This window comes from Dipodomys spectabilis, unplaced genomic scaffold (genome assembly GCF_019054845.1).
Source record: "Dipodomys spectabilis isolate Male_0828 unplaced genomic scaffold, ASM1905484v1 ptg000007l, whole genome shotgun sequence".
In the NCBI taxonomy this organism is placed as follows: Eukaryota; Metazoa; Chordata; class Mammalia; order Rodentia; family Heteromyidae; genus Dipodomys; species Dipodomys spectabilis.
Genome location: NW_024870684.1, coordinates 868,050 through 893,071, shown reverse-complemented (window position 1 = coordinate 893,071; position 25,022 = coordinate 868,050). Strand labels below are relative to the sequence as shown.

The 25,022-nt window shown below is 40.5% G+C and overlaps 1 protein-coding gene and 1 pseudogene across 3 annotated transcripts in view; one reads left to right on the top strand and one right to left on the bottom strand.

Annotated features, from left to right (window-relative positions):
* The window catches only part of Dab1 (DAB adaptor protein 1), a 382,111-nt gene that overhangs the window by 256,576 nt on the left and 100,513 nt on the right, over positions 1 to 25,022 (bottom strand). For 2 of the 3 annotated variants that reach the window (XM_042699211.1, XM_042699210.1), the window contains exon 2: positions 3,938 to 4,139. In XM_042699211.1, the coding sequence (XP_042555145.1) occupies positions 3,938 to 4,004 (67 nt within the window). In that variant the 5' untranslated portion in view covers positions 4,005 to 4,139. Of the gene's footprint in view, positions 1 to 3,937; positions 4,140 to 25,022 lie in introns of those variants that run through there. The other variant, XM_042699212.1, reaches the window with a different exon arrangement.
* LOC122124605 lies at positions 16,290 to 17,594 on the top strand (annotated as a pseudogene).

Below are 25,022 nucleotides of genomic sequence, written 5' to 3'. Positions count from 1 at the left end.
ATGATGATGATGATGATGATGATGATGATAGAGGTGGAGGATGAGGAGGAAGTGGTATGTGGAGAACTGTGTATGATACTTCACCCCTCCAATCCTAGCTACATAGAAGGTAGAGATAGAAGGATACCAGTTGGAGGCCCACATGGGCAAAAAATTAGCCAAATTCTGTTTCACAAACAAGCAGTGCAGTGCAATCTTATGCTTTCAGCTACTCAGGAGACAGGAGTTGCAGGATGGATTTCCAAGGCCAGAGCAGGTAAAGTAAAAGACTCTATCTGAGAAATAAACTAAGCAAAAGGACTAGGGACATGTCTTAAGTGATAGAGAGTTTGCCTAGCAAGCTCAAAGCCTTGAGTACTTGGAAAAAAGTTGTTTTCTCATATACTGAATCTCTAAACTCTGGTGTGGCAGTAGTTGAAAATTAAGCCATTGGGAAGTAATTGTGGTAAGCTGAGATTACCACGGTGGGACATTTTGGTAGGCTTAGTGGCCAAAGAAGCCTTAAGGAGAGAGAAGGAAAGAAAGAAAAGAAAGAGGGAAAGAGGGAGGGAAAGAGAGTGGGAAGAAGGAAAGGAGGGAGATTGAGACAAAAAGATACAAAGACAGAGAGACAGAGAGACAGAAACAGGGAGAGAGGAAAAGATCCCATGTTTCTTCCTTGAGAACAAACTGAGAAGGTGAGTATGTACTTGCCAGCAAGAGAGCTCTCACCAGGAAGGGATTGATTGACATCTTGCTCTTAGACTTCCAGAATCCAGAACTGTAACAAACACATTTCCGTTGTTGAAACCCCTCAGTGTGGTGCTTTGTTATCTCTGCTTAAATTGACTAAAAAGAAAGGCTAATGGGAAAAAATAAATAAGATAGAAGAGAAGAGAAAAACAGAGAAAGATGACAGGAAAAGAAGGAAGGACAGAAGTTAAGGGGGAAGGAAAAGGGAACACGGAGAGAAAAGAGGAGGCGGGAGAGATGTAGGAGAGAGAGGACCCTTAACCATTCCTGAGCACTTAATATGCATGGAGTGTGATGCTACGTAGTTTGTGTGCTTCTCTTTCCTCTTGTTTTTTTTTTTTTTTTCATTTTTGAGGGGTGGAGGGATAGGGTTTCACCATGAATCCCATGCTGGCCAAAACTCCTCCTCCTCCTGAGTCAACCACTTGAATGATAGGATTACTTATTTACCTTATTTCAATTAATCTTAATGAGCCTTTGAGTTTTATAATATCATAAACTCATTTATTTCATAAGAAAGGAAAGTGAGGCTCAGAGATGGTAACTAACTACTTAAGATCACACAATGAGGAAATGGTATTTTTACAATTAGAACCCAGGTCTGCCTGTTCCATTAAGTCACTCTCTAGAGGGCATTCTTCAGACATATGTTATGCTACCTTTAGAGATTTTTAGGACAAGAATGTGGTATAAATAAATACACACACACACACACACAATGGAATGCTATGCTTCCATCAGAAAGAATGACACTGCCCCATTTGTTAGGAAATGGAAAGATTTGGAAAAAAAATCTTATTAAGTGAAGTAAGCCAGGCCCAAATAAATATAGGTCCCATGGTTTCCCTCATTTGCAATAATAGTATACTCGGATAATCTTATCAGATGAGCAGAAACTCTCAAAAGCTATGTACATATGACCATATAAGACGATGCTAAATGGAACGAACCCCAATTTATGGACACAGAGGCTTTTCTTTGTTGTTGTTGTTTTTAATGTTCTATATGATATTTTTGTTTCTTTTGTATGCTTTGTATGTTCTTTCCTCTAGGGTATATCCCCTGCTGTCACTGGACTTGATTTTGGTACCCAGCATCTTGTATAGACATTTATCTAATTTGAGGAGGGGTAAGGGAATAACAAAATGCTGAAATAAGGACACAGAATGACCCATTGCAACAATAATATTCACAAGACACTATGTTGAAATGAACTTTGCAACTTCAGGGATGAGGGAGGAGTGGGGGAGATGGGGAAGGAAGGGATAGTGGGAGAAAAACAAACGAGTGGGTAACAATGCCCGACAAAAATTGTTCTCATTACCTTACTCATGTAATTGTAACCCCTCTGTACAACATCTTTACAAGAAAATAAAATTAAAAAGATAAATAAAAGGAAGAAAGTAAGGAGATTCTAAAAGGGTCACCTTCATGCTCCCATCTCAAATCCTTAGGTGAACCTGTGTCCTGAAAACCTGAATCCTTTTTAGAATAGTTTTGCATGCTAAAACTAAGAATGAAAAAAAAATACGTACCAAAATACAATCTAATTCATTAAGCATTCAAGAGCACAAGTTTAGTGGAAAGGTTAAATCTGAAGCAAAAATATAACTTGTCAGTTTCCACGGAAAAAAGCACTGGAATTCTTGTGTACCAGGCGGATTCCCGATCTTGTCCTCATCCCTCTCCCTACCCCCCGCAGTTCTCTCAAAACCTGTTCTCTCTCTCCAGCACTTGCTTTCCTTCCTTTATTCATGTTCCATGATGCATAAAAAAACAAGGTTTATAGAAGTCTCAGGGAATAAAATAGACAGTTTCAAAAATATTTGTGTTTCAAATAAACATCAAAATCAGAATTTACAGTCCTTGCTGGGGTTCGGGCAACCCGTGAGCTGTATGTGTATTACATTTATGTTCCTTGCTCCACACAGAGTACCAAGCAGCATTCTCAAAACATGACTGCAGAGGCAGAGTGATGCCTGTAACAAATCACTGTTCACACACAGCGGCTAAAGGCAGCCTGACTTACAAACCCACAGGACAGATCTCCAGGTGAAAGGGAATTCTTTAATCCCCATCCATGCAACTGAGAAGGCTAACGGGGAAGGCGGGGGCACAAACACAGGAAGAAAAGGAACATGCACATATATATACACTCACAGTTATACACGCATGAAGAAAAATCCAGGAGTAGCATTCTCCTAATTACAACCGGGACAAACTTATAAGAGATAAGGTCATATATCCCTGGGTCGAAATTCTCTTAAAAACATGAAAAGTGACATGTTTGTGTGTGTGTGTGTGTGTGTGTGTGTGTGTGTACAAATGTATATATGTATATACTTACACACATATATGGTATAATCTATATCGTGTATATTTTATGCATATATGATTTATATGTATGATACCTATGCATGCATACATATATGTGTATGTGTGTGCATATATATATATATATATAAAATTTTAGAATTTCTGGTTTTATTACCAGATGTCTGTGTGGCTTCTCTTGTCAACACATTCTACATGTGGAGACACACAGGATGAATAAGCAGTGTAGCCCAGAAAATGGTACAGTTGATGCAGGAGTTTTACTAACAAAGTACTACTGAAGCAGAGCAGATAAAAGCAAGTTACTGAAATGGGAAAACACTCTTGCAGGAAGTTCCATGAAGCTTGATGCTCAATGTAGAGAAAAGGCAGGGATCAATCAGTCCAGGATACCTAGAGAGCAAAGCAGGATTTCTGGCAACAGTTCAGGGCTTGTCAGCATGTGGCTTGTAGACCAGCAGGCCAGGAGTCACCTGGAGAACTTGTTATGAATGAACGCAGTTTCAGGCAGCCCACATTCTCTGGTGATGGCTCTTGGGCCAAAGTTTGAGAATTACCTAAGCATACAAAGATGAAGTGTAACAGGCAGAATGTCTGCACAGTAGTAGAATTCGGAGGCTGAAGGAAATTAGAAGTAGTCTCTGACAGGATCAGTAGAAAGCATCTACAGTAGGGCTTTGCTTATTATAAAAAAGAACTTTGAATATTACCTGGAAAATGACAGAGAGCCATTCACATGTGAGTACCAACTATACCAAATAGCTTTTTAAAAAATATATACAACCACAGACATTTAAATCATTCCAGTGATTTAAATCCCAGTCTTATATAGAAAAATCTATTTTCAAGAAGGAAGCCAACTTGGCCCTACCTTTCTTTCTGGAGTCTTTCTTGGCGCTGGTTTTCACAGCTACTTGAAGTTCTGTCTCAGTTGACATCCTACTTAATCCTTAGTCCACTTCACACAGATCCCGGGCCTCCGCCAGGCTCATTGAGGGTCCTCTCCAAGAGAAAGACTCCTCCCTTCAGAAATGAGACCCCACGCGGCACATGTCATTCACGCTTTCGAGGTGCTGCAAGTTAAGGCAAGAGAACACTTAGAATTCTCATCTTTTTGAGATCCAACAAAAGCTATGGGGGGGGGGGTGTGTGGCAATGAACTAACAAACATACAAAAACAAGAAGCAACCTTGTTTTTTACATAGAAACTGCTTGTATGTCTTCATGAAGTCACTTACTCTGCCATGTAAGGGGAGTTTACACAGCAAAGGGAAGGAGCAGGGGTTTTTTGTTTTTGTTTTTGTTTTCAAAACTGTTTTCTCACTCCGAGGAACTCACACAAGTTTGCAAGAGAACCGAATCTCAACTCTTTTGTTCACCTATGTTCCTTATTGTCAAACATTAGATGCCACCAGAAAATACCACAAAAACCTATTTCCTGACCAGTATGATGAAGACATTTCCCATCCATCAGCCAAGGCTGATCAGAGCTCGAGTAGCACACAGGGGAGTGGCCTGTGGTCTGTCCATGGCTGATAGGCATCAGAGGGGACATGGAGTTGACATGTAAGTGGGATCCAAGCTAAAGTGACAAATGGCACTAAAAAACTTTCTGGGAAGACAACTTTCAGGTCAGTTTCTCCCTCAGCTATAAGAGCACATCGACATTTCATATAGAGAAGAAAAGAAAAGAAAATTAAGCAGGCAATCATAATTATCATTCATTCATCCATTCTTTCATCCATCCACTCATTCATAAATATGCTCAGTACTAGGCATTATTTAAGTTCAGATATGCTAGAGGAGATTAATAGTGAAAATAAAGCTACATCAATTACAGTTAGTATTTGCTATGTACTTGCTAGATACTAGGCTCTCGGTTACTGTTGCATTACCTTGTTTGATTACATTTAAACTAAGTACTCCCTTGGTCAAGACTATCTGATAGATATGTCTGAATATTCTATTGGAAATAAATATTTCTTAAGTTATCCACTTTATTAAGAAAAATCTGTTACAATTGGAAAAATGGATCTTCAAACTGTATAGCCAATTCTTAGTTCATTTTAAGAATTACAACTCTTTTAATCAGAGAGCTGTTCTTGGATGCCAATTTCAGTTCAGAAAGAATAGTGATCCAATAATCATGGGAATTAAAGATAGCTAAAGTCTAAGCCAGAAGACCTAATACATAAATTATATAAAATTACAGTAAAGTTTAAATGTAAGGAAATGTTCACTTTCTCCAAAGATACTTTGTGTGAGTATTTTAAAATAAAATAAATTGATTTTTGATAAAAGGATACCACCAGCCCGAAAGGTATGTACCTGGAATACAGAACCCAAGGCTAGAACTAAAGAATCTAGAAACCCAAAGCTAGAAACAAGGAATCCAGGAATGGGGTCTATGAAACCATACAGCAAAATCAGAATTTCTGTCACATTTGTGTCACCATCTACACTCGACCACAAGTTTCTCTTCCCAGCTCCTCCTCCCCCAAAATGATGGTAAAGTCCCAAACTTGGTGGTCACAAGTGGATACAACTATATTTAATATTCAGCACTTTATTGCAGCTAATATTTATTAGAACCTATTATGGGCCCCCCCTATAAATACCGGTTCCTTCATGTCAAGAGACATTTATTTACTGTGTAAATGCTACGTTTCCATGATGGCCTGAAGAACATCATCAAAGTGTGGTTCCTGTAATTCAAAGAAATACACTAGAGCAGAGGGGATGTCAGTCACATTGGGGAAGGCAGCACACACATATGATCAGACCTAAAGTGGTCATAATTCCCAGGCATAATATAGTGTAAAGAAACAAATGTTTATCTCTGCTTGGGAAAATTCAATAGAGCTGAACAAAGGATAAGTCCTTGAAGATCTTGAATAATTCTGAGAAATGGTCAAGTGAAAGGACCAATGGGCTCTCAATAAACATATTTATAATAAAAGAATGAGTAAATGGTTGTTTTAGGGAGAAGAATTGCCATGAGTTAAGACGCAAGGGCTGGAAATCAACACCCAAATGTATGATTACTGATCATCTTCCCCTTGCTTCCAGTGTTGCTTTCTGTTGCATCCCTTTTTTTCAGTCTGCTTTGACATTCCACAAGACTGATAAGGTTCCCTTGGGGGAGGCAGTCCAGGCAGAGAAAATCTTCTGTTCCCTCCATTCACACAGAAGCTAGTTATGTGATCACCTTGTTTGTGTTCATAGTTTTAGTGACTGACTAGCCTTGTAGTATTGAGAAACTTGTATTTCCACCCTTGTGTTTTCATCTATGTATGGGATCTAATACTGCCAAATCCATAAAGCTGTTGAAATGAAGTAGCAGCACATACAATGTGATTGAAGACTGCATGCTACAGTTCCTGGCACGCACTCAGTAAATAGGAAGCAGTTTTCTGTCTTACTGCTCATGACTACATGGCCAGCATGTGATGTCCACAGAGGAAACAGAGAGAGGGGAAGTCTGCAAGTTTGTGGTGGTAGAATCTAAGATTTCCCTTGATGCTGGTCCTACATACAGTAGGTCTCTAATCCATAGCTACACTAAGGAGGTGAAGTACATCTATTTACATAATTTCAAGGATTCCTAAAAGTCAAAATATAAAACCACCTGGGCGCTGGTGGCTCACACCTGTAATCCCAGCTACTCAGAAGGCTGAGATCTGAGGATATTGGTTCAAAGCCAGCTCTAGCAAGAAAGTCTGTGAGACTCTCCAATTAACCACCAGAAAACTGGAATTGGTGCTGTAGCGCAAGTAGTAGAGATGCTTGCCTTGAGCTGAAGAGCTCAGGGATAGCGCCCAGGCCCAGAGTTCAAGCCCCATGACTTATGAATATATATATATATATATATATGTTATATATATATATATATATATATATATTTAAACCAGACTGAGTAGGGTTCCTTTAGTCCTCTCAGCTTTAATCATCACCATATAACACAATATATAGTGATGTATGAGTATGTAAAGTCACTTCTTAGACAAAAATATGATGTGTTCAACTGTCCTGAGCATTGCTTATCTATTTCTAAAGTATGTCTCTTTATCCATAATGAAAAGCAACACCAGCACCATTCTGAATGAACAACAAATAAGGGAACTGCAGTACAGGAATGAACGTACTCAGCATGGACATCTCCCCCCTCCCCCCGATCCCCTTTAATTTTCCAAAAGCCAGAGGTTGAGCAAATGCTGTGAAGTACCTCCAAATTATTTAGGAAATTCATTTCCTTGTAATTAAGGAGATTAAAGGCCTTCAGGGCCAGAAACCATGTGACAACTCAAATTATTTTCCCCAGTAAAAGCTGTGAAACCCTATCTGTTAAATCCAGGCTCTGTCTAGAATTTTGAAATGCTTCAATAATGTTTCCTTGCTCCACACAATCTGCAGTAATTTAATATTCCTGAAGTGTGTCAGGTTTTCTTATAATGAGCTCTTCAAATCTAAATTTGAATTATGTAACATTCCACTACAGATATTCTGTCCAGAGAACTGCTTCTAAAATGTAAAATCCCATGTTGAGGAATAGGGTGGGAGTCCAAAGCATCAAACCAAAAAGCACAGAAAACAGATATGCCTTTTAAAAAAAAAAAAGCAGCAGCAGCAAGAAGAACTTGGCAACTATAACAGAATAAACACATGCAAAGGCATACACTATAACAGAGATTCATATGCCCCTTCTCCATTCAACTTCATGGTGAAGGGGTTACTGTTCTTTGAGGGCCCACTGTTTACCAGGTACTCTGCTGTAAACTTTTTACACATTTCTGATTCAATCCTTGAAACAACTTTCAGTTAGATACTATCGGTGTTGTTTTGCAAATAAGGAAACTAGGACACAAGCCAGTTTAAGAGCTTGTTCAAGTTCACAGGACTCGCAAATGGCATGATATAAGACAACACACAAGCCACTCCTCATTCTGACTTCACTAAACCCTTTCCCCAATGTGTCCATCCATGGATGAAATAAACAAGCCAAATGTGGTCTCTCTCTATAGAATATTATCAGGCTGTCAACAGGAATGCAATACTAATACATGCTGAAGCACAGATACACCCTCAAAATCAACCCTACTAAAAGAAATTATAGATAAAAAAGCTTCATATTATATTATTCCATTGATATGAAATATTCAAGCTAGTTAAAGACATGGAAGCAGGTAAGTGATTGTCTTGTTTAAGGTGGGTAATGGGTAAGAGATAGAATCATTTGCTTAATAAGCCCAAGGTCTACTTTAGGGGTGATGACATCTTGAAACTAAAGATGACTGTTGCACATCATCATCTATAATAAATGCAATGAAAACAACTTCTAATTTATTTGTGAATTCTACTTCCACTAAAAAATAAATAATGCTCCTTCTAGCTTGATATAGCCTTATACAATATGCTAAAGATAATGCAAACCCTAGTCCAAAAGGACTACATACTCTGGAAACCAAATGAGGCAGTCGCGTTCCCAGAATCAGGGTTGTGGCTTTGTTTGGGAGCAATCGCATTCATTAAGGACTGTACATCTCCAAGTGTTTGCTTTGCAACATGTGGTATCTTATGTAGTACTATCCAAATTCTAAGGCATATGAAATAGGCTACTTATCCAAAAGGCAAAGTTGCAAGTCTGTTGTGCAATAGTATGAGCAAGGAGCCTCAGTTTCTTCATCAGTAAAACAGGAATAGCACTACCAGGAATAAGATTTGGAAAGTATGATGAGCACTTGCAAAAGACAACATAAATCTGACTGTCTTTATAATAAATGCCAGGACAAACAGCCAGCAGACAGTGGAGTTATTTTTCTACACCAGCTGATGATGTGCAGAACAGTGACTTGCTGACAGGTAAGAGGGAGTCAGCAGAGGGCCACAGTTCTTAAGATATCACTTTCTGCACAGTTCCCATATGTGTAGTAATAATTTAGAAAGATGTTAATGTTCCATATGCTTGGAAGATGAAACTATCAGGGATGAAAAGTAGGGGGAAACCTAAAACTAAAAGCAGACAAAAGCCAGTTCATTCAATGACATATTAAATGAACATCATAAATAAGCTCACAGAAGGAGTAGAGGGAAGATCCGATCCAGCAACTTAAAATACAGAGTTAAAGCATTGTACCTATGCACTGACTCTTGGGCAGGCTTTGGACCAGAGGAGCCTCAGACAAAGCCATTCTGAAACTATTTTCTTCAACAGGATTGAGCAAAGGAACAAATGCACTGAAATTTTAGGGAGCCAAGGTTCTTACCCTCGCCATTCTGTGGAAGAAGGGATAATGCTAAGGTATGGAGAGAGGACAGCAGAAAAGAATGTTACAGGGAAAGACTGGAAATTGGAGATTTTAGCAGAAACTCTGAATACACATGCAGGTGAGTGTGAATGCATGTGAATGTATGTATGTGTGTCTATATGAAAATATTACATAGTTCTTTCTATGCAAACAGCCTAGAAAGATACTCTAATAACAATGAGATGCTTAAATAATTATAGTTTCTACTTCTGTTCTATACTAACAAGAGCTGGGGCTTCTTGAAGAAAAGGTGACTTTCAGAGCTGGGGCAGACAGGTACAAGATGAGCCTGAAATATCATGTTATTCCAGACAGGAAGGAAGTGCTCAAACAAAACCGATAAAAGAAATGACATAAGGACAGGAGCGCCACCTTGAAGGGAACTGTTTACATAATTTAATATAGCAGAGGAGGATAGTAAACAATAAACCATTGAAAAAACAGAAGTCTATGAATCCACATTGAAAATAATCAGATAAACAAATGGAGGGGAAGGGATGGCTGGTGCTGGGCAGGTGCTGACCGGCAAACACCCAGGGAGGGACTGAGTCATAAAATCACCATTATGTAGCCATCAGAGTAGAGATTGGTCAGGCAATAACCATCAGCAGATGTTAAATCCAGAGAAATTGTTTGATGAGAAGGAGGACATTTGCAGGTCTAAAGTGTCTTTCCACTTATTGTTTATCAGTTCCAAGGGAAAGTGTATAATTATACAGTGGAGAAATTGGACAACACCTCAATTAGGTTATCAAAATTAACATCAACAAAGAGGGCAGATGGACAGCATGCGATACCCTGAGCAGAACACAACTTCGCTTTGCAGTATTAGGTAGCATGCTGGCCAGGAATCGAATCAGATTATGCATTGTAAATGGGAGGGCAGGATGGCTATAGTCTTTAAAAAGGCAATAAAAGACAAAGGAAGGGCTGAAATGTTTTAGATAAAGAAATTAAGCATACAGAACAGCCAAATGCAACAGATGCAGAGAATCCTGCAAAAAAGGTGGAGAGAAGGGGGATACTACAAAGGAATTCTTGTGTTAGTTAAAAAACACAAATGGTAGGTAAAAAAAAATACACTATCAATATTAAATTAATTTAACTTGATAATCTGCAATGCTTATGTCAGAGAGGAGTATATTCATTCTTAGGAAATAGACACTAAATATGTATAAAGGGACAAAAATGTGTGCCTTACCTTTAAATAATTCAGGAAAAAAAATCACATACATTTACCTAGGTACCTATTCATACAAAGGTATGTGTATCTATGTATATACATAAAAAGAAAATATACACGAATCAAATAAATGAGACCAAGAAGCAATGAATCAGTCTAAGCCAAGAGCATAAGTGTATTCTCTCTCTCTCTCTCTCTCTCTCTCTCTCTCTCTCTCTCTCTCTCTCTCTCTCTCTCTCTCTCAAGGCAAGCGCTCTACCACTTGAGCCACAGTGCCACTTCTGGTTTTCTGGTGGTTAACTAGAGCTAAGAGTCTCATGGACTTTCCTTCCTGAGCTAGGTCTGAACAGCAGTCCACAGACCTCAGCCTCCTGAGTAGCTAGGATTACAGGCATGAGCTACCGGTGCTGCGCTCGTAAGTGTATTCTTATTCCTGAATTTATCCAGTAATTTTGAGATATCTCTTTCTCTCTCTCCCTCTCTCTCAATCTCTCCCCCTCCTCCCCTTCCTCTCTCTCCAACCCTCTCTCACCCTCTCTCTCTCACTCTCTCTCTCCCTCTCCCTCCCATACCCACATACCTAGCTCAGACCCAGTAAACATAAGTGTAAAACCAATCCAATTATGCTCTCTTTTTTCTTCTAAAAGTACACCCATTTCAACTCGAGATGGTGAGTTTTCTATTTCCTAAGGCTACTTAAGTGTAAAAGCAGTTTCTAGCTGCCAGTTCTTATTACCAGTTCCAATTTCACCCCTGTGTCTGTGCAATCTGCCTGACTTGGCAGAAGTCTCTGAAGCAAGGATGCTTGGAGAGTTCGAACCTTCCTCTCATGTCCATTCTTCTCACTCCAGTCTACCCATGGCCCACTGCAGGCTCTTCTAGCAATTCAAACAAAATGAACAATTCACCGATTAGCTTTCTTTCCACTTTTGAGAATATTATTAATCTATCAAGTTTGCTTGTTTAAAAATAAAACAAAACAAATAAAACACTATAGCCAAGTACTGTAATCCTAACTACTCAGGTGACTACGAGTCAGCCCAGGCAGGAAAGTCAGTGAGACTCTGATCTTCAATTCACCAGCAAAAAGCCAGAAGTGGTAGAGTGGTGTCCTTGAGCGAATAAAAGTCAATGAGAGCATGTGACCCTAAATTTCAACAAAGCACACACACACATTCTCTCTCCCTCTCTCCTTCTCTCCTCTCTCTGCTCTCTCCTCTCTCTCTTTCTCTCCCTCTCTGCTCTCTCCTCTCTCTCTCTCTTTCTCTCTCTCTCTCTTGTTCTCTCTCTCAAATAAAGCATCTATAACTGAGGCCCAGCTGAGCCAACTTGGGCAGCATTTCTACACATTTATTCTTTTCAAGGACAAGAAAGGAGAAAATGGTGAGACTTAGTTAGTACCCTATGCTGCATTTCTTAAAAAAGCATTTCTTAAAAGCTGCTGTGGATGTAATAGAGGGACAGGAGCCATAGGTACTTTTAGCAGGATAATGTCCAGAGATGTTACATCTTTCTCTACAAATGAAGGATCACTCTGTTACAGAAAGCCATCACCTGCTTTGACCCAATCCTTCAAGAAAAATACTACAATGACTGAATGAATTTCTGTCTTTAAAATTCTGAAGAGCACACCATCATACAACCTGAGTGTAGACCTTCTGGAAGCTTTCTCACCATAACCTTATCAAGAAGTGGGAGGACATCTCTTGGCCTGTGAGCTCATCTTTGTTATGTCATATTGTTAGTTGTGTTTATCATCATGATTACGTCATGGAAAATAAAATTCTAGATAGATATAGAAAACTACAAAGAAACCCAGACTTTATAAACAGACAAAGTAAAAAAGAAGTTGGAGGCAAAGGAATAAATAATTTAAAATGATATTACAGGTTGAATATGACACTAAAAAATTGTGTACAGTTGAAGGAGACAGTGAGATTTGTAGGTGGTGAGATCTGTAGAGTCCAAAGCAATGAACTATGAACTATGTTCAGTTACAGTTTTTACTGTTTGTACTCAGATAAAACATTTGTTTCCTTTGGACCAGGGGAAGAGAATGGAAAGTACCACTGGGCCTTCACGAAATCAACACAATGTTGTAGCACAGATGGTACCCAAAGCAATGTCAACAAAACCTCAATAAAGGGCTGGGAAGGTGGCTCAGTGGTAGAGCGCTTGCCTTGCGTGCATGAGGTCCTGGATTCGATTCCTCAGCAGAAAAAAAAAACCAATAAAGAATTTTCAATGTGCCTTAACATATATTATGCACATAAACTAACACTGAGACCCCAGTACTACAGCAATGGTTTTCAAGAAGGTCAAACAATGTAGTCAAACGCATTTTAAATTGATTTAGAAACAAAACATATTTTACTTTTTTAAAAACTAAATTAAAAAATAAATGTGATATATATGTATATACACGTGTATATTTGTGTATATCTATATATAGGTATATATGTAAGTATATATGTATCTATCTATATATATATATATATATATATATATATTCGTATATATACATATATATGTAGTAATTGGTGGCCAGACTTTTCTAAAGTAAAATCTGAAACCAAACTCTACAGTTCACCACTTTACTCATCTGACAAATGGGAAAGCAATGGGGTCCAGTCATAAGCCTAAATGAGTCATGATCCATCCAAGTTCTGTGAATGAAAAAATAAAAATTCACTCTGATTATCAGTCAGCCCTCAGCAAAGCACCAATGACAGAAGAAAAATGTATTTCCTTAATCAAACTCAAAGGTTACACAAAATCAGACAGAACCAGGTTTTAGGAATATTAAATGAATTTATGTGACAACAACATGGCATATTCAAGAACATTCCATTTAAGTAATAGATTACATAGTTTCATTAAGTATTTATAACACTATGAAAATTCACTATATCAACTCCCAGGGTATACACAAAACAAGTATACATACCTAAAATAATTCCATAAATGTATTCAGTACTTGAGTATTTAAGCTTTAAAACCCTCACCTCTGATTTTGCAGAGAGAGACAGAGAGAGAAAGAGAGAGAGAGAGAGAGAGACAGAGAAAGTATCAGTTACTGACAGAATTTTTAAAAAGGGGGGGAGCCTTTCTATCTCACTGTTATCCAAGGCTCAAAGTGAACAAAGCTCCATGAAATGTCACAGCTGCTTACTGTGTTCAGTTCATATTTCCCTGTTATCTCGACAACTCCCCTCTTCTCTTCTTTGCTATTGTTTAATAGAGCTATGTGTCTATGATGTTAGCTAGTCCTTTAACCGAACCACCTTGAGTAGAAGTGTGCCCTCTAGCACCAAATCCACCAACTCGGCACATGGTGGCACAGGCAGAAGCAAATTCACCTAGTCTTTGCTTCTCTGGTAAGCCACTGCTCTAGAAGCAATAAAGAGGTTATTGGGACACAGCCCCAATATCAAGAAAATAGAGACAGTCATTGCTTCATATGAGAAAAGCTGGCAAGGCAGAAACTACAGGTTTCCTCAGACAAGGGGCCTGAACCTCAGCCAGGGGCCAAAGGCCAGAGTGAAGTAGGTGACGTTAGTAACTGGTAGGAGAGAAGACTTAAGCTGAGTGTCAAAAGCCTCCTAAATGTCAATCACAATGAGAAGCAAAGCTGTGGATGCAACCTTAAGAGACAGAGGGGGCATAACCAATTCACAGAACTCAGATCCTCATGGCTGATACCAAGAATAAATGAGTCTGTGGAAGGATCTGGAGAGCAGAGTTGGAGGTGGCATTCAGGACTTGCCCAAGAATGCCTACCCTGTAACACATGCCTATAATAGGTACCATGTAGGTTAGTTGTATATCTCACTCTGGTTTGGATGTCTTGTTGAAATTTGATTCCCAAAGTAATGGTGTTGGGAAATGGTGGCACTTAAAAGAGGTGTTTGGGTTTAACAGGCCGCTGTGGTAATTTCCACTGCTGTGCAGCCTCTCTTATAGGACAGGTTTGGACACAGTGACAAGGGGCTGTTAAAAAAAAAGGCCAAAATCCTTCATTTCTGTCTTTTCTGCACACAGCCACTCACTCTTTCTCCTTTCCACCATGTTATAACACAATACAAGACCCCCAACCGGAGCTAAGAAGATGTGTGGCCATGCACTTGGACTTACCAGCCTTCAGAACTTTGAGCTAGTCTCGGGGAATCAGAACAACAGAAAGCAGAGTCAGATACATGTGTATGTCAATTCATATATAAATATTCATACTCTGATGCAGACCTCAGAAGTTATTCTCTGACCCGGGAGCAGGGTGACTGGTGGCCGGTGAGAACAGTATCGTGGTACCACAGATGAACCTACTGGGACAATTCATGTCCTTTGAAGCTACTGCTAGCCCAGAAGCCACATGGGACACTGGAATCCAGGGATATTGGGACAGGGAGGGAGATTGCTTCATTAACAGAGTTACTTAATTTAAAGACTTGTGCTCCTCAATGCTCTTTTCCATATAGGTTCTAGATCAGTGAATCCTCACGAGAAAAAAATGTTAAAAAAAATACAAACATCCTCCATCTCCTTCCATGCATGTCATGGATCACAGCATCTGTCAATCGAATTAGCTTAACATTTCCTTAGCACCACTCTGCACACAACTGGTCCTGGAGCTGCTGGAGGTACAGTTAGATGAAGTAAGGCCTGGATGCTGCTTTGGCCCTGGGTCTAGCCTGGAGGATTGGGATGGTGGGGGAGGAGTCCCATCTGTTCGCAGGCACACTAATCCTGAAGGGAAGTCTCCCTCATGGACCTTTTTAACCTCACTTTCACCCCATGTGCATTAGCCACATAGGAGCCAGAGAACAACTGTTTATTTGATCTTCACAGCAGAACCTTGGCCCCCTCACTACCAAGCTTGGTTCCTCCACAATGTGTGTAAATAACACACAACTGCTGCTGTTCCCTGGGGTCTTGGAGCAAGAAAAGACAAGCATTTAATGAAGGTCTCCCAGGGAAGGGGGTTATTACATAAACAAATGCCACATTTGGCAGCCTCACCTGCTGATTTACTCCAAATATATATGGCCATTATTTACTCTCCCTTTCTCAAGCTGTATTTCATTAACTTCAACACTGACAATAGAAAAGAGAACAAGGAAGCCAACAACTGTAAGGAGCAAGCAACAGCTGTCCACAAGCTGCCTGGCTTAGGGCAAAGCCCTGGGCAGGGATTTATCCCAATTCTATGGAGATCCTAGTGACCCTTAAGATATCCCTCCTGCAAGAGTTCTGCCTGTCTGCCCACTTGAGGACACCACTAAAAGATACTACCCTCTATCACAGTGAGCCAAGAGACAGGTGATGTGCTGTCTCCTGTCCCTGATATTCTAGTCTTCTCTCTCTTCTCAGACACTGAATTTGTACCACTTACTCTTAAAATGGGAGTAGGAGGGCATCATCTTCCTTCCTTTCCTTCAATAATGATTCACCAGTGCAATCTCAATTGCTATAAAACACTGTACATGGATGGCTCAAATTTTCTCCACAAAAGGATCTTCATTTGACAGGTAGTCACTCAATTTCCATAATTACCTCTCTGACACAAAGCATACACACAGATAACTACGGGGCCCTGTTTTCCTGAAGCCATAAATGAGGAGAGCTATCCTGACAAAGGACGTCTGGGGTTTGTTGTTTCCTGATTTGTGAATATATGTATGTAAGCCATCTCACAGAACCATAAAAAGCCAGTTACTCCTGACAAATTCTGAGCAAACATGCAACTTGTTCCCCATGACAAGCCCCGGCCTCCTCCTGTGCTTGTAAAACCTTCTAACTCTCAACATCACCCTCCCCTCTACTGGTCGTCATCCCTCACCCTTGCTTGCACCCTGTCTATTTCTCCGCGTGCTCAGTGGCTTCCAAATGCTGCTGCAAGTATAAACACCATCAGAGTTGCTGTCTAACCCTAGTATTCTCATTTAATTGACTGGCGTGGCATCCGGAGCAATGAGACTTCTAATAGCGTCCCAGGTGATCCTAAATGATAGCAGATTTTGGGGAAAACACAAGAATCCTGGTAAAAAGAAGTCACATGAACAACAGGGCCACCATGACCCCATTTCCTCACTGGTTATTAGGGTGGTACATGTTAGTTTACTATTCTGAGCCTCTCTTTATAGAATAGATATGAAATATATGTACCTGTATATATATTTATATACAGATATACATATATTCCTTTAAAAATTGCAATGACTCAGAATGCATGGCACATATGGCTATTTTATTAGATGATGTCATCTCACAAAATATCACATAGTGGTAAATGCAAGAGTTTCCCTCCCTGTCCCTTACCACCAAAGGGCTCATGTTCTAATTGATGTCGATATTCTATATAATGAAGATGTGAGGTTTGAGATCTTATGATGGAGTGAAGATATTTTGCATGTAGCATAGATATCAATCATTGGAGCTAGAGGGCAGACAACAGACAGAAAAATCACCCTCTAACCCCTAGCATTCATAACTCTTATGTTACAAGGCAAAGGGTCATGTATTTTGCTACCCCTTTTCCTAGGCTGTCTTTGCACCCCAGACAAATCTCCACCGCTGCCTTTTATGGCTGTGTGGAGCTTGTGTCTGCTTCATAGCCATGCTGTCCAAGGCCCGCTGCAGTCCATTCAGGTCTACTGCCACCGCCATGGCCCACTGCAAACGTCAGAACGGCCCCATCAAGGTGAACGGGTGACCCTTGGAGAAGATCAAGCCTCAAATGTTGCAGTACAAGTTATTGGAGCCTCTTCTGCTTCTGGGGGAAAGAGTGGTTTGCTGGCATGGACAACCCTGTCTGTGTGAAAAGCAGTGGTCATGTGGCTCAGATTTAAGCTATCCATCAGTGCATCTCCAAAGCCCTGGTGGCCTATGACCAGAAATATGTGGATGAGGCGTCCAAAAAGGAGATCAAAGATATCCTCATCCAGTACAACTGTACCCTGTTGGGGGCTGATCCCAGGTGTTGTGAATCCAAAAAGTTTGGAGGCCCTGGGATCCGTGCCTGCTACCAGAAGTCCTATCAATAGGCCCATCATGGGTCCAGATTGGGGCTCACCTTAGTAATAAAGATTGTGGGACTTTAAGGTTAAAAATAATCTCTACTGCTTGAGCCTGAATTCTTCACCCAAGGACAACTGATTAATTGAACAACAGCCACAGTTCAGTGAAAAGATCTATCCAAGTTGAATGCATAAGAAGAGGAGCATAACCTCTCTTACAGAAGTTGGGAATCATGAACACAAACTTTTTCCATTGGTAGGAGGAGAAGATACACAGGAAGGATCCATGAGGCAGGAAGGCGATGACATAGTTGAAGGTGGGACCGTGGAAGTCAAGAGCACTGGAAGTCAGTAGGTAGAGAATATATTGATATGGGAAAGAGTTCATTTTAGTAGAAGCAGAAACAGAGGGTAACCAACACCAGAAGATAAACCGGGTCCTATACAATGAAAAGGAACAATAGGACAATGTAATCACCAGGAAGTATCCTAGTTCCTAGCAAATAAGGAATAATTCTCTGTATGGTCAGCCTGCATGGCTGTTTCTAGACTTCAGAATTATTCCTCTGCCTTACTGCTGGCCAGGGCCTTATAATGCCATACCCTCTTAAAGGGTGAAGGGGTACTGTAACAAAGTATCAGCAGCATACTTTCATATACCTGTTCGCCAAATCCTTAGATGCATTGCTATTCCTAATTTGTAGATGTCAAAAGGAAATACATAACTGTTGCAGTCTCATAGACTTGCCTTAGGATTTCAAATTGTGGCTCCACTAACTCCCTGATACATGATCTTTGGAAAGTCTCTTGAAATCTTTGAGCTTTAATTTTTACCTCTGTAAGGCTGGGAAATTGGTACCTTACCCAGAATGGTTGCTGAGTAGAATAAATAAGTTAATATATGCAAATTGCCTAGTAGTAGAGGAGGTATTCATTATATATTGTTTGCCTTCCCTTCCTTCTATTTCATTTGCATATAATTCTTTGAAATGAAAAGGCAAAGATTTCCAGTGTTTATTTCCTATACTATTATCTATTGGTTATTCTGTGTATACTTGCCAAAATGAATCAAGAAACAATTTCCCCCGAATTATTTCTGGTATGATGAGATCTGAAATGATACTTTACTCTGACCTTCAGGTCCCAGTCCAGGACTCTCTGGAAACTCGTAAGAAATATGAGTGACAGCCAGTAGGTCCATCATAGAGACAGAACACACCTGGCCACCCAGTGTCACAGCTTGTCAGCTATAGAAACGCAGCTCACCCTTTGATGATACCAGCAAGAAAGATGAAAAACTCACATTGAAGTTACTTCATAAGAATTAATAGAGGGATCACTTATACAAAGGGAGAGGGGTTGTGTTGAAGGAACCCCCCCAAAGGGCAGTGGAGTGTCTCAGGAATGGGACAGCACAGCAGGCCTGAACTGATGAAAAGTAGGAAGGGACACAAGAACGAGGAGGAAACTGTAAAAGGAGTTGCCTTAAAAGGAACATCCAGCTAGGCACTGGTGGCTCATGCCTTTAATATTAGCTACTCAGGAGGCTGAGATATGAGGATCATGTGTGAAGCAAGTCCAAGCAGGAAAATTCAGTAGACTCTTATTTCCAATTAACCACCAAAAGATCTGGAAGTAGAGCTGTAGCTCAAGTGGTAGAAAGTCAGCCTTGAGTGAAAAAGCTAAGGAACTGTGTCTATCTAGGCCCAATACTGGCACATGCACATGCACGCACTCACGCACGCATGCACGCATGCACGCACGCACGCGCACACACACACACACACACACACACACACACACACACACACACACACACGGAAAAAAAGGAGCATTGACCTTCTGCAGGAAGCCTAAGGCAATCCAGCAAGAAGGAAACTAAAATGGATGGAATGCCTTGATTTCATTCTTCTTTTCTCCTGTCTGGAATTCAGCAATCGCCAATTCCAATAGGCAGCCAAGGACCCAGCAGGTCCAAGAACAGACTGACAAACAGATAATCAGGCTGAAGCAGTTTACACAGGCCACTCTCCCTTGTGCAATAGGAACAAGAAGAAGGGCAGAATGGTTCCCTAGAGGGACAAGCAGACGACAGCAAGTCAAAGATCCAAGGGGAGACCCTGCTTCTCCATGCAGAACTTCCTATCACTGCCCACAGTTTCCACAAATCTAAGGGAGCTCATGCAAATCTGACTCTCCCTGGGACGGAACATACTTCTTAAAGAAGAGAGAAATGAGGAGAGGAGAGGAGCGTTGTAAGGGCCTCGGACGCATTTTTGTGGCCTGTGCTAAGCAATGTGTTCTCCTCATCTCATTAAATCTTTGCTGACCTGGGAAGGTGCTATTGGTCCAATTTTGTAGTAACCGAGGAAATAAAACACCAAAAACTGATGAAATACCCAGGCCTAGTGCTTATTTCTGGGGTGATCTTCATTTAGACCCCCCCCCACCCTCCAAGCTTATTTTACTCTAAATATCAAACACTTCCATAAAACCACGCTGGCTTGCATAGATTATCATTTTTTATCTGGTATCTAGTCTCTTGATGAGCCGAAAACCACAGATGGTCACCTATCCATCTTGCATCTTCCTTTGTTTCTGTGCTAATAAGACATAAGCCTCACATACGTATCAGCTGAATATATCACATCATGAAATCTTTCAAATCTCCACAATACTATTTTTCCTCAGTTTAAAAATAACTTGTTTTGCCAAACATGCAGAAACTTCTTTTCTTAAAACAGTCTGATTTTTTTTTTAAACACACATTTCGTATTGAGATTCACAACTCATCACTCCCACAAGAAATACCCCCAGGCTCCTTGTCTATTCAGGCAAGCACTTGGTAAATTCAGGAAAACAGTTTAGATTAATTTCAGCCTGCCAACTACTAGGATTCTGGGTAGCCTTCCCTTGTGCAAACTTTTAAAAGAAATATTATGTTTGTTTCCTTAAGGATATACCACAACACTCCTCAAACCAGACTCTTTGGATAAAGCTTGATTGCTAATAATAAGAACAATGAGATGATTAATGACACTGGCAGGGCAGTTCTGTCCAGCTGACACAGTTTGTGATATCACTAGTGAGAGTTTCTAAAAGCCCTCGAGTATCTTTCTACATTCCATCATTAGCTCATTTTGCATTCTCTGCAGGGCAGCAAAGGTGAACTGGTATAGGCTCCTACTAGAGGTTGAAGCCTGAGGCCCAAACAACTCACTTCCACCCTTCCATACTCACCTCCTATTTTCATTTACTGGGAGCACATTAAACCTTGCCAGCAGTGAACACAGGACAACAGCAACAGTGACAGGAAAGGAGTTCACAAGTGTGCCTGGAAGATTGCCTCAGATTTCTTTTCCTCTGTGTCATCACAGAACACCTCTTTCCTTAACAATGAACTATCCCAGTTTGGCAAGTACCTTTTTCTTTTCCCAATTCTCATTTCATGTCCAATGACAATTCAGTAGATCGTGGTGTCCTCATTATAACCACGATTAAAGAAGAGATGAGCCAAAAGATCACCAGCAAGCTAGTATTGAGACTACAACTGGCATCTGTGTCTTCTGAATTTGTTTTGCAAATTGTACCTAACTCCTGGGTCTACATTATGCATCTTTAAGTGGATGACCAGTTCTAGGATTCAAATTGAATCCTAGAGGGGATCTGGGTGAGAGAGGGTCTAGTTCTTCTATCTTGAACTATTGTGAAAGGGTAGAGTCCATTGCCTGGTCCTTTCCACTCAGTCTTGGCTGGTGAGACCACACCTCCTTCCCTATCTGTAGAACCACTCCACCTTTGCAAGGCTACCTGGCCCAAAGCCTGGGGAACCACTGACCTGAGTGTCTCTTTCCTCTCTGCTTAGAATTCCAACTTTGGGGCTTTAAAATTTACAATCTAATATAGTGGTATTCTTTAGGGATAAAAGAATACAGATAACAGAATTAATCATAAATGGCTTCCAAGAGCCAAACCAACACATTAACTATTCCAGATTTGTAATCAAATTATCTCTAAAAAGTTAGCTGATCTCGATGAGGTACTCAACTGACAGTTTCCAGAAAGCAGCTAGGCAGCTAGTCCTGCAAATTGACTTGACATTTGTGATTCTCTAGGTTTTAGCGGTTAATGTCCACCCGAGGAGGAAAAGATATATGATCAGAAGACATTTGAAAAGATCTCCTCCCCTCAGGAATTCAGGGGAAAACACGCACAGAAAATCAGAGTTTAAAAAAAAAGAGGATATCAAATACTCCTTTGAAAAAAAAATTACATGAAAGCAAGGAATCCTTTCCTGGAGCTCAAGTCAAAAACTTAAAATGTAAAGCGGAGATTTAAAAATATCAAAAGGGAGATATAAACCCAATGTTTTAAAAGCATAATTTAAAAATTGGTAGTATGATGTGCAGTGCCTTTTCATCTGCAAACTTTTATCCACTCCATTTTGGTGTCAAATGGCCAGAAAAATCACAATGAAATGAGAAGTTGCTTCCAATAACTGTAGGACCCTCAGGCTAGAAAGCACTTCACATCTGGGTGTCCAAATAAAATTCTTACAGTAACCCTTGGGAAAATACAAAATAGTAATCTTCCTCTTCTTCTCCCTTCTCCTCCTTTGCTTTAAGCTGAGCATTAAGTTGGCACAGTGACAATGATCCTGTAAAACTTGGGAGGTAGGGATCATGGTTTGAAGCCAGTCCTGGCAAAAATGTTCATAGAACTGCATCTCAACCAAAGGCTGGGCATGATGGTGCTCAAGTGTCACAACCAGCAACACAGGGAAACACAGGTAGGATGACTTCAGCTCAGGCATAGTCATCAAATAAGAATTGGAAAAAGGGTTTGGAGCTGGGTGCCAGTGACTCAGAGTGCTTATCCTAACCATTCAGGAAGCTGAGATCTGAGAATTATGTTCAAAACCAGGCTTGCAGGAATGTCCATAATATTCTATCTCTAATTAACCACCCAAAAGGCCCATGGTGGAGCTGTGGTTCAAGTGGTAGAGGTGCTAGCCTAGAACAAAATCTCTCAGGGACAGCACTCAAGCTATGAGTTCAAGCCCCAGGACAGGCACAAACAGGAGTTGGGAGGGTGGGGGAAGGGAGAGACTGCATGGCTGGAAATACAGCTCAAGTGATAGAGCAACTGCCTGGAAAATGCAAGGCCCTGAGTTCAACTATCAGTAAATAGACAAAGGACAGAGCAATAGGAGGTTTAAGGAGGGTAGCTCACCCAGAGCTCTAGAGCTATGACATGGCCATGAGCAATTTAAGATTCAAGTCTTCAGGCTACCAGTCTCGGGTTTTAAAGCTGGAAAGCATCTTAGAGGTCATCTAGAACAGCAATCTAAAGTTGTGTAGAAGGAGAGCAGTTTCTTAGAGAGACTGAATGGATTGTTGTATGTCACCCAATTAGCAAATTACACAGAACAATTAGTCAAGTCACCAGGGCATTTCCTTGTGACATGAGCACATCATTCATAACTGCCACCACTGAAAGCATTTCCACTGTATGTCATATTATCACTACTTTCTGATTTCTGATCTCTTTTGCTTTTATACAACACTCATTCCAAGAACAAGATAGTTTTAAAACAGTTCAAGAAATATAAAGAGATTCTTTAAGACCATTCAAAAATTGGGGTCTTTAAGACTTTCTGCTGACACTATAGATAGGACCCTCTGTTCAAAATATAATTTCCCAAGGCTCATTTTCACAGAGTATATTCTAGAAGGCATTTCCTTAGAAGTTTAAGCATAAAGGCATGAAAGAACTCAGACACTTTTGCACAGGGGAAATACCACAGCATGCTAAAAGCAAACAAAACCTAATAACCTGAGCAAATTAATTTCTAATAAAGAGCTCTATTCTATGATACAAAAATTAAATTAAATATCACATTACCCATGTTAATCAAGCTGCAGAGCAAAGCTCCTGGAAAGACAAGTTGTCCTGGCTTTTCCAGAAGGCCAGAGTCACCCACAAAGAAGGAAGGACAAAGGGCACAGCTCAGATGACAGTTAGTGACTTTGAGTGATCAGCAGAAATGGAGTCAGGCTGGGTGTGGTCACACGAAGACACAGTTAAAGGTTCTGTCATAAACACCAGGGCAAGGAGCATTGGAACACAGATCCCTCCATTCCAAACACATTTTCTGATTTGTTCAACACACACACACACACACACACACACACACTCACATGCACAGAGCTACACTGATTATGGACTGTTGGTCATATTGTTTCGTTCAAGGATGCAGCTTATATTTTGGAAGATGGAGGTGGACAGAAAACAAACAAATAAATCACGTGTATACCAGATGTTATATGTGCCAAGAATGAAAATGAGGGTGGAGAGAGGTCTGAGAAGTACTGGAAAGGGATCAAGTTTTTTGATGAGTAGTCCCAGAAGGCTGGGCCAACATTGCCATCCAAGAAGAATATTGAAGAAATTGGAAGCAGCTAGCCAATGTGTAATAATATAGCTGTAATTGTAGCTACTCAGGAGGCTAAGATCTGAGGAACACAGTTCAAAAACCAGTCCAGGCAAGAAAGTCTGGAAAGTTTGTGAAACTTTTATCTATAATTAACCAGCAAAAACCCAGAAGTAGAGCTGTGGCTCAAGTGGTAGAGCAGCAGCTTGGAGCTGGGACCTTGACTTCAAACAGCAGCATCAGCATTTTTTAAACACTTTAAAAGTTGGAAGTACATGCAAGAAGATATCTAGAAGGAGAGAATCTCCAGGAGAAGGGAGAGAAAGCCCAACTATCATACAGCAGAAATGAGCCAAGAATTTTCAAAGACTAGAGTGGGCATTGGGAAGAGTGTGAGAGAGACATAGAGATGAGGCCAAACAGGATGACGTTAGAGCCAGGCCCAGGGCCCAGGTTAGCAATATGCCCACATCCTGAGCTATGTTTTGCTCAAGGCTTTGAGGTGCAGTGCCACTTCTGGGTTTTGAGTGGTTAATTGAGTAGCTTGCTTCAAACCATGATCCTCAGATCTCAGCCTCCTGAGTCTCTAGGATTAACGGTGTGAGCCCCTGGCACCTGACTTTCCTTTCTTTCTTTTGTGCTAAGCTTGACTTTTATTGTGCTGGTACTGGGGCTTGAACTTAGGGCCTTGTGTTCTTGCTTGGCTTTTTATTCACGGCTGGTACTCTTGCCACCTGAACCACATCTCTACTTCCAGTTTTTGATCGCCAATTAGAGATGAGAAGATCCATGGCTTTGAACCATGATCCTCAGATCTCAGCCTCCTGAGAAGCTGGAATTGTAGGTGCAAGCCACTAGTGCCTGGCTCAAAGCTCAAATGGCTGTCTCAGTTTTCCCAATGTGCCCAAGATATAGCAATACAGACTTATGAGGCCTGGAAAACAGCTAGAGAAGCAGGAATAGTTCATTCTCACCACCTTTCATCACCAGACAGAACTGCTGAGTTCCTACAATGGGAGAAA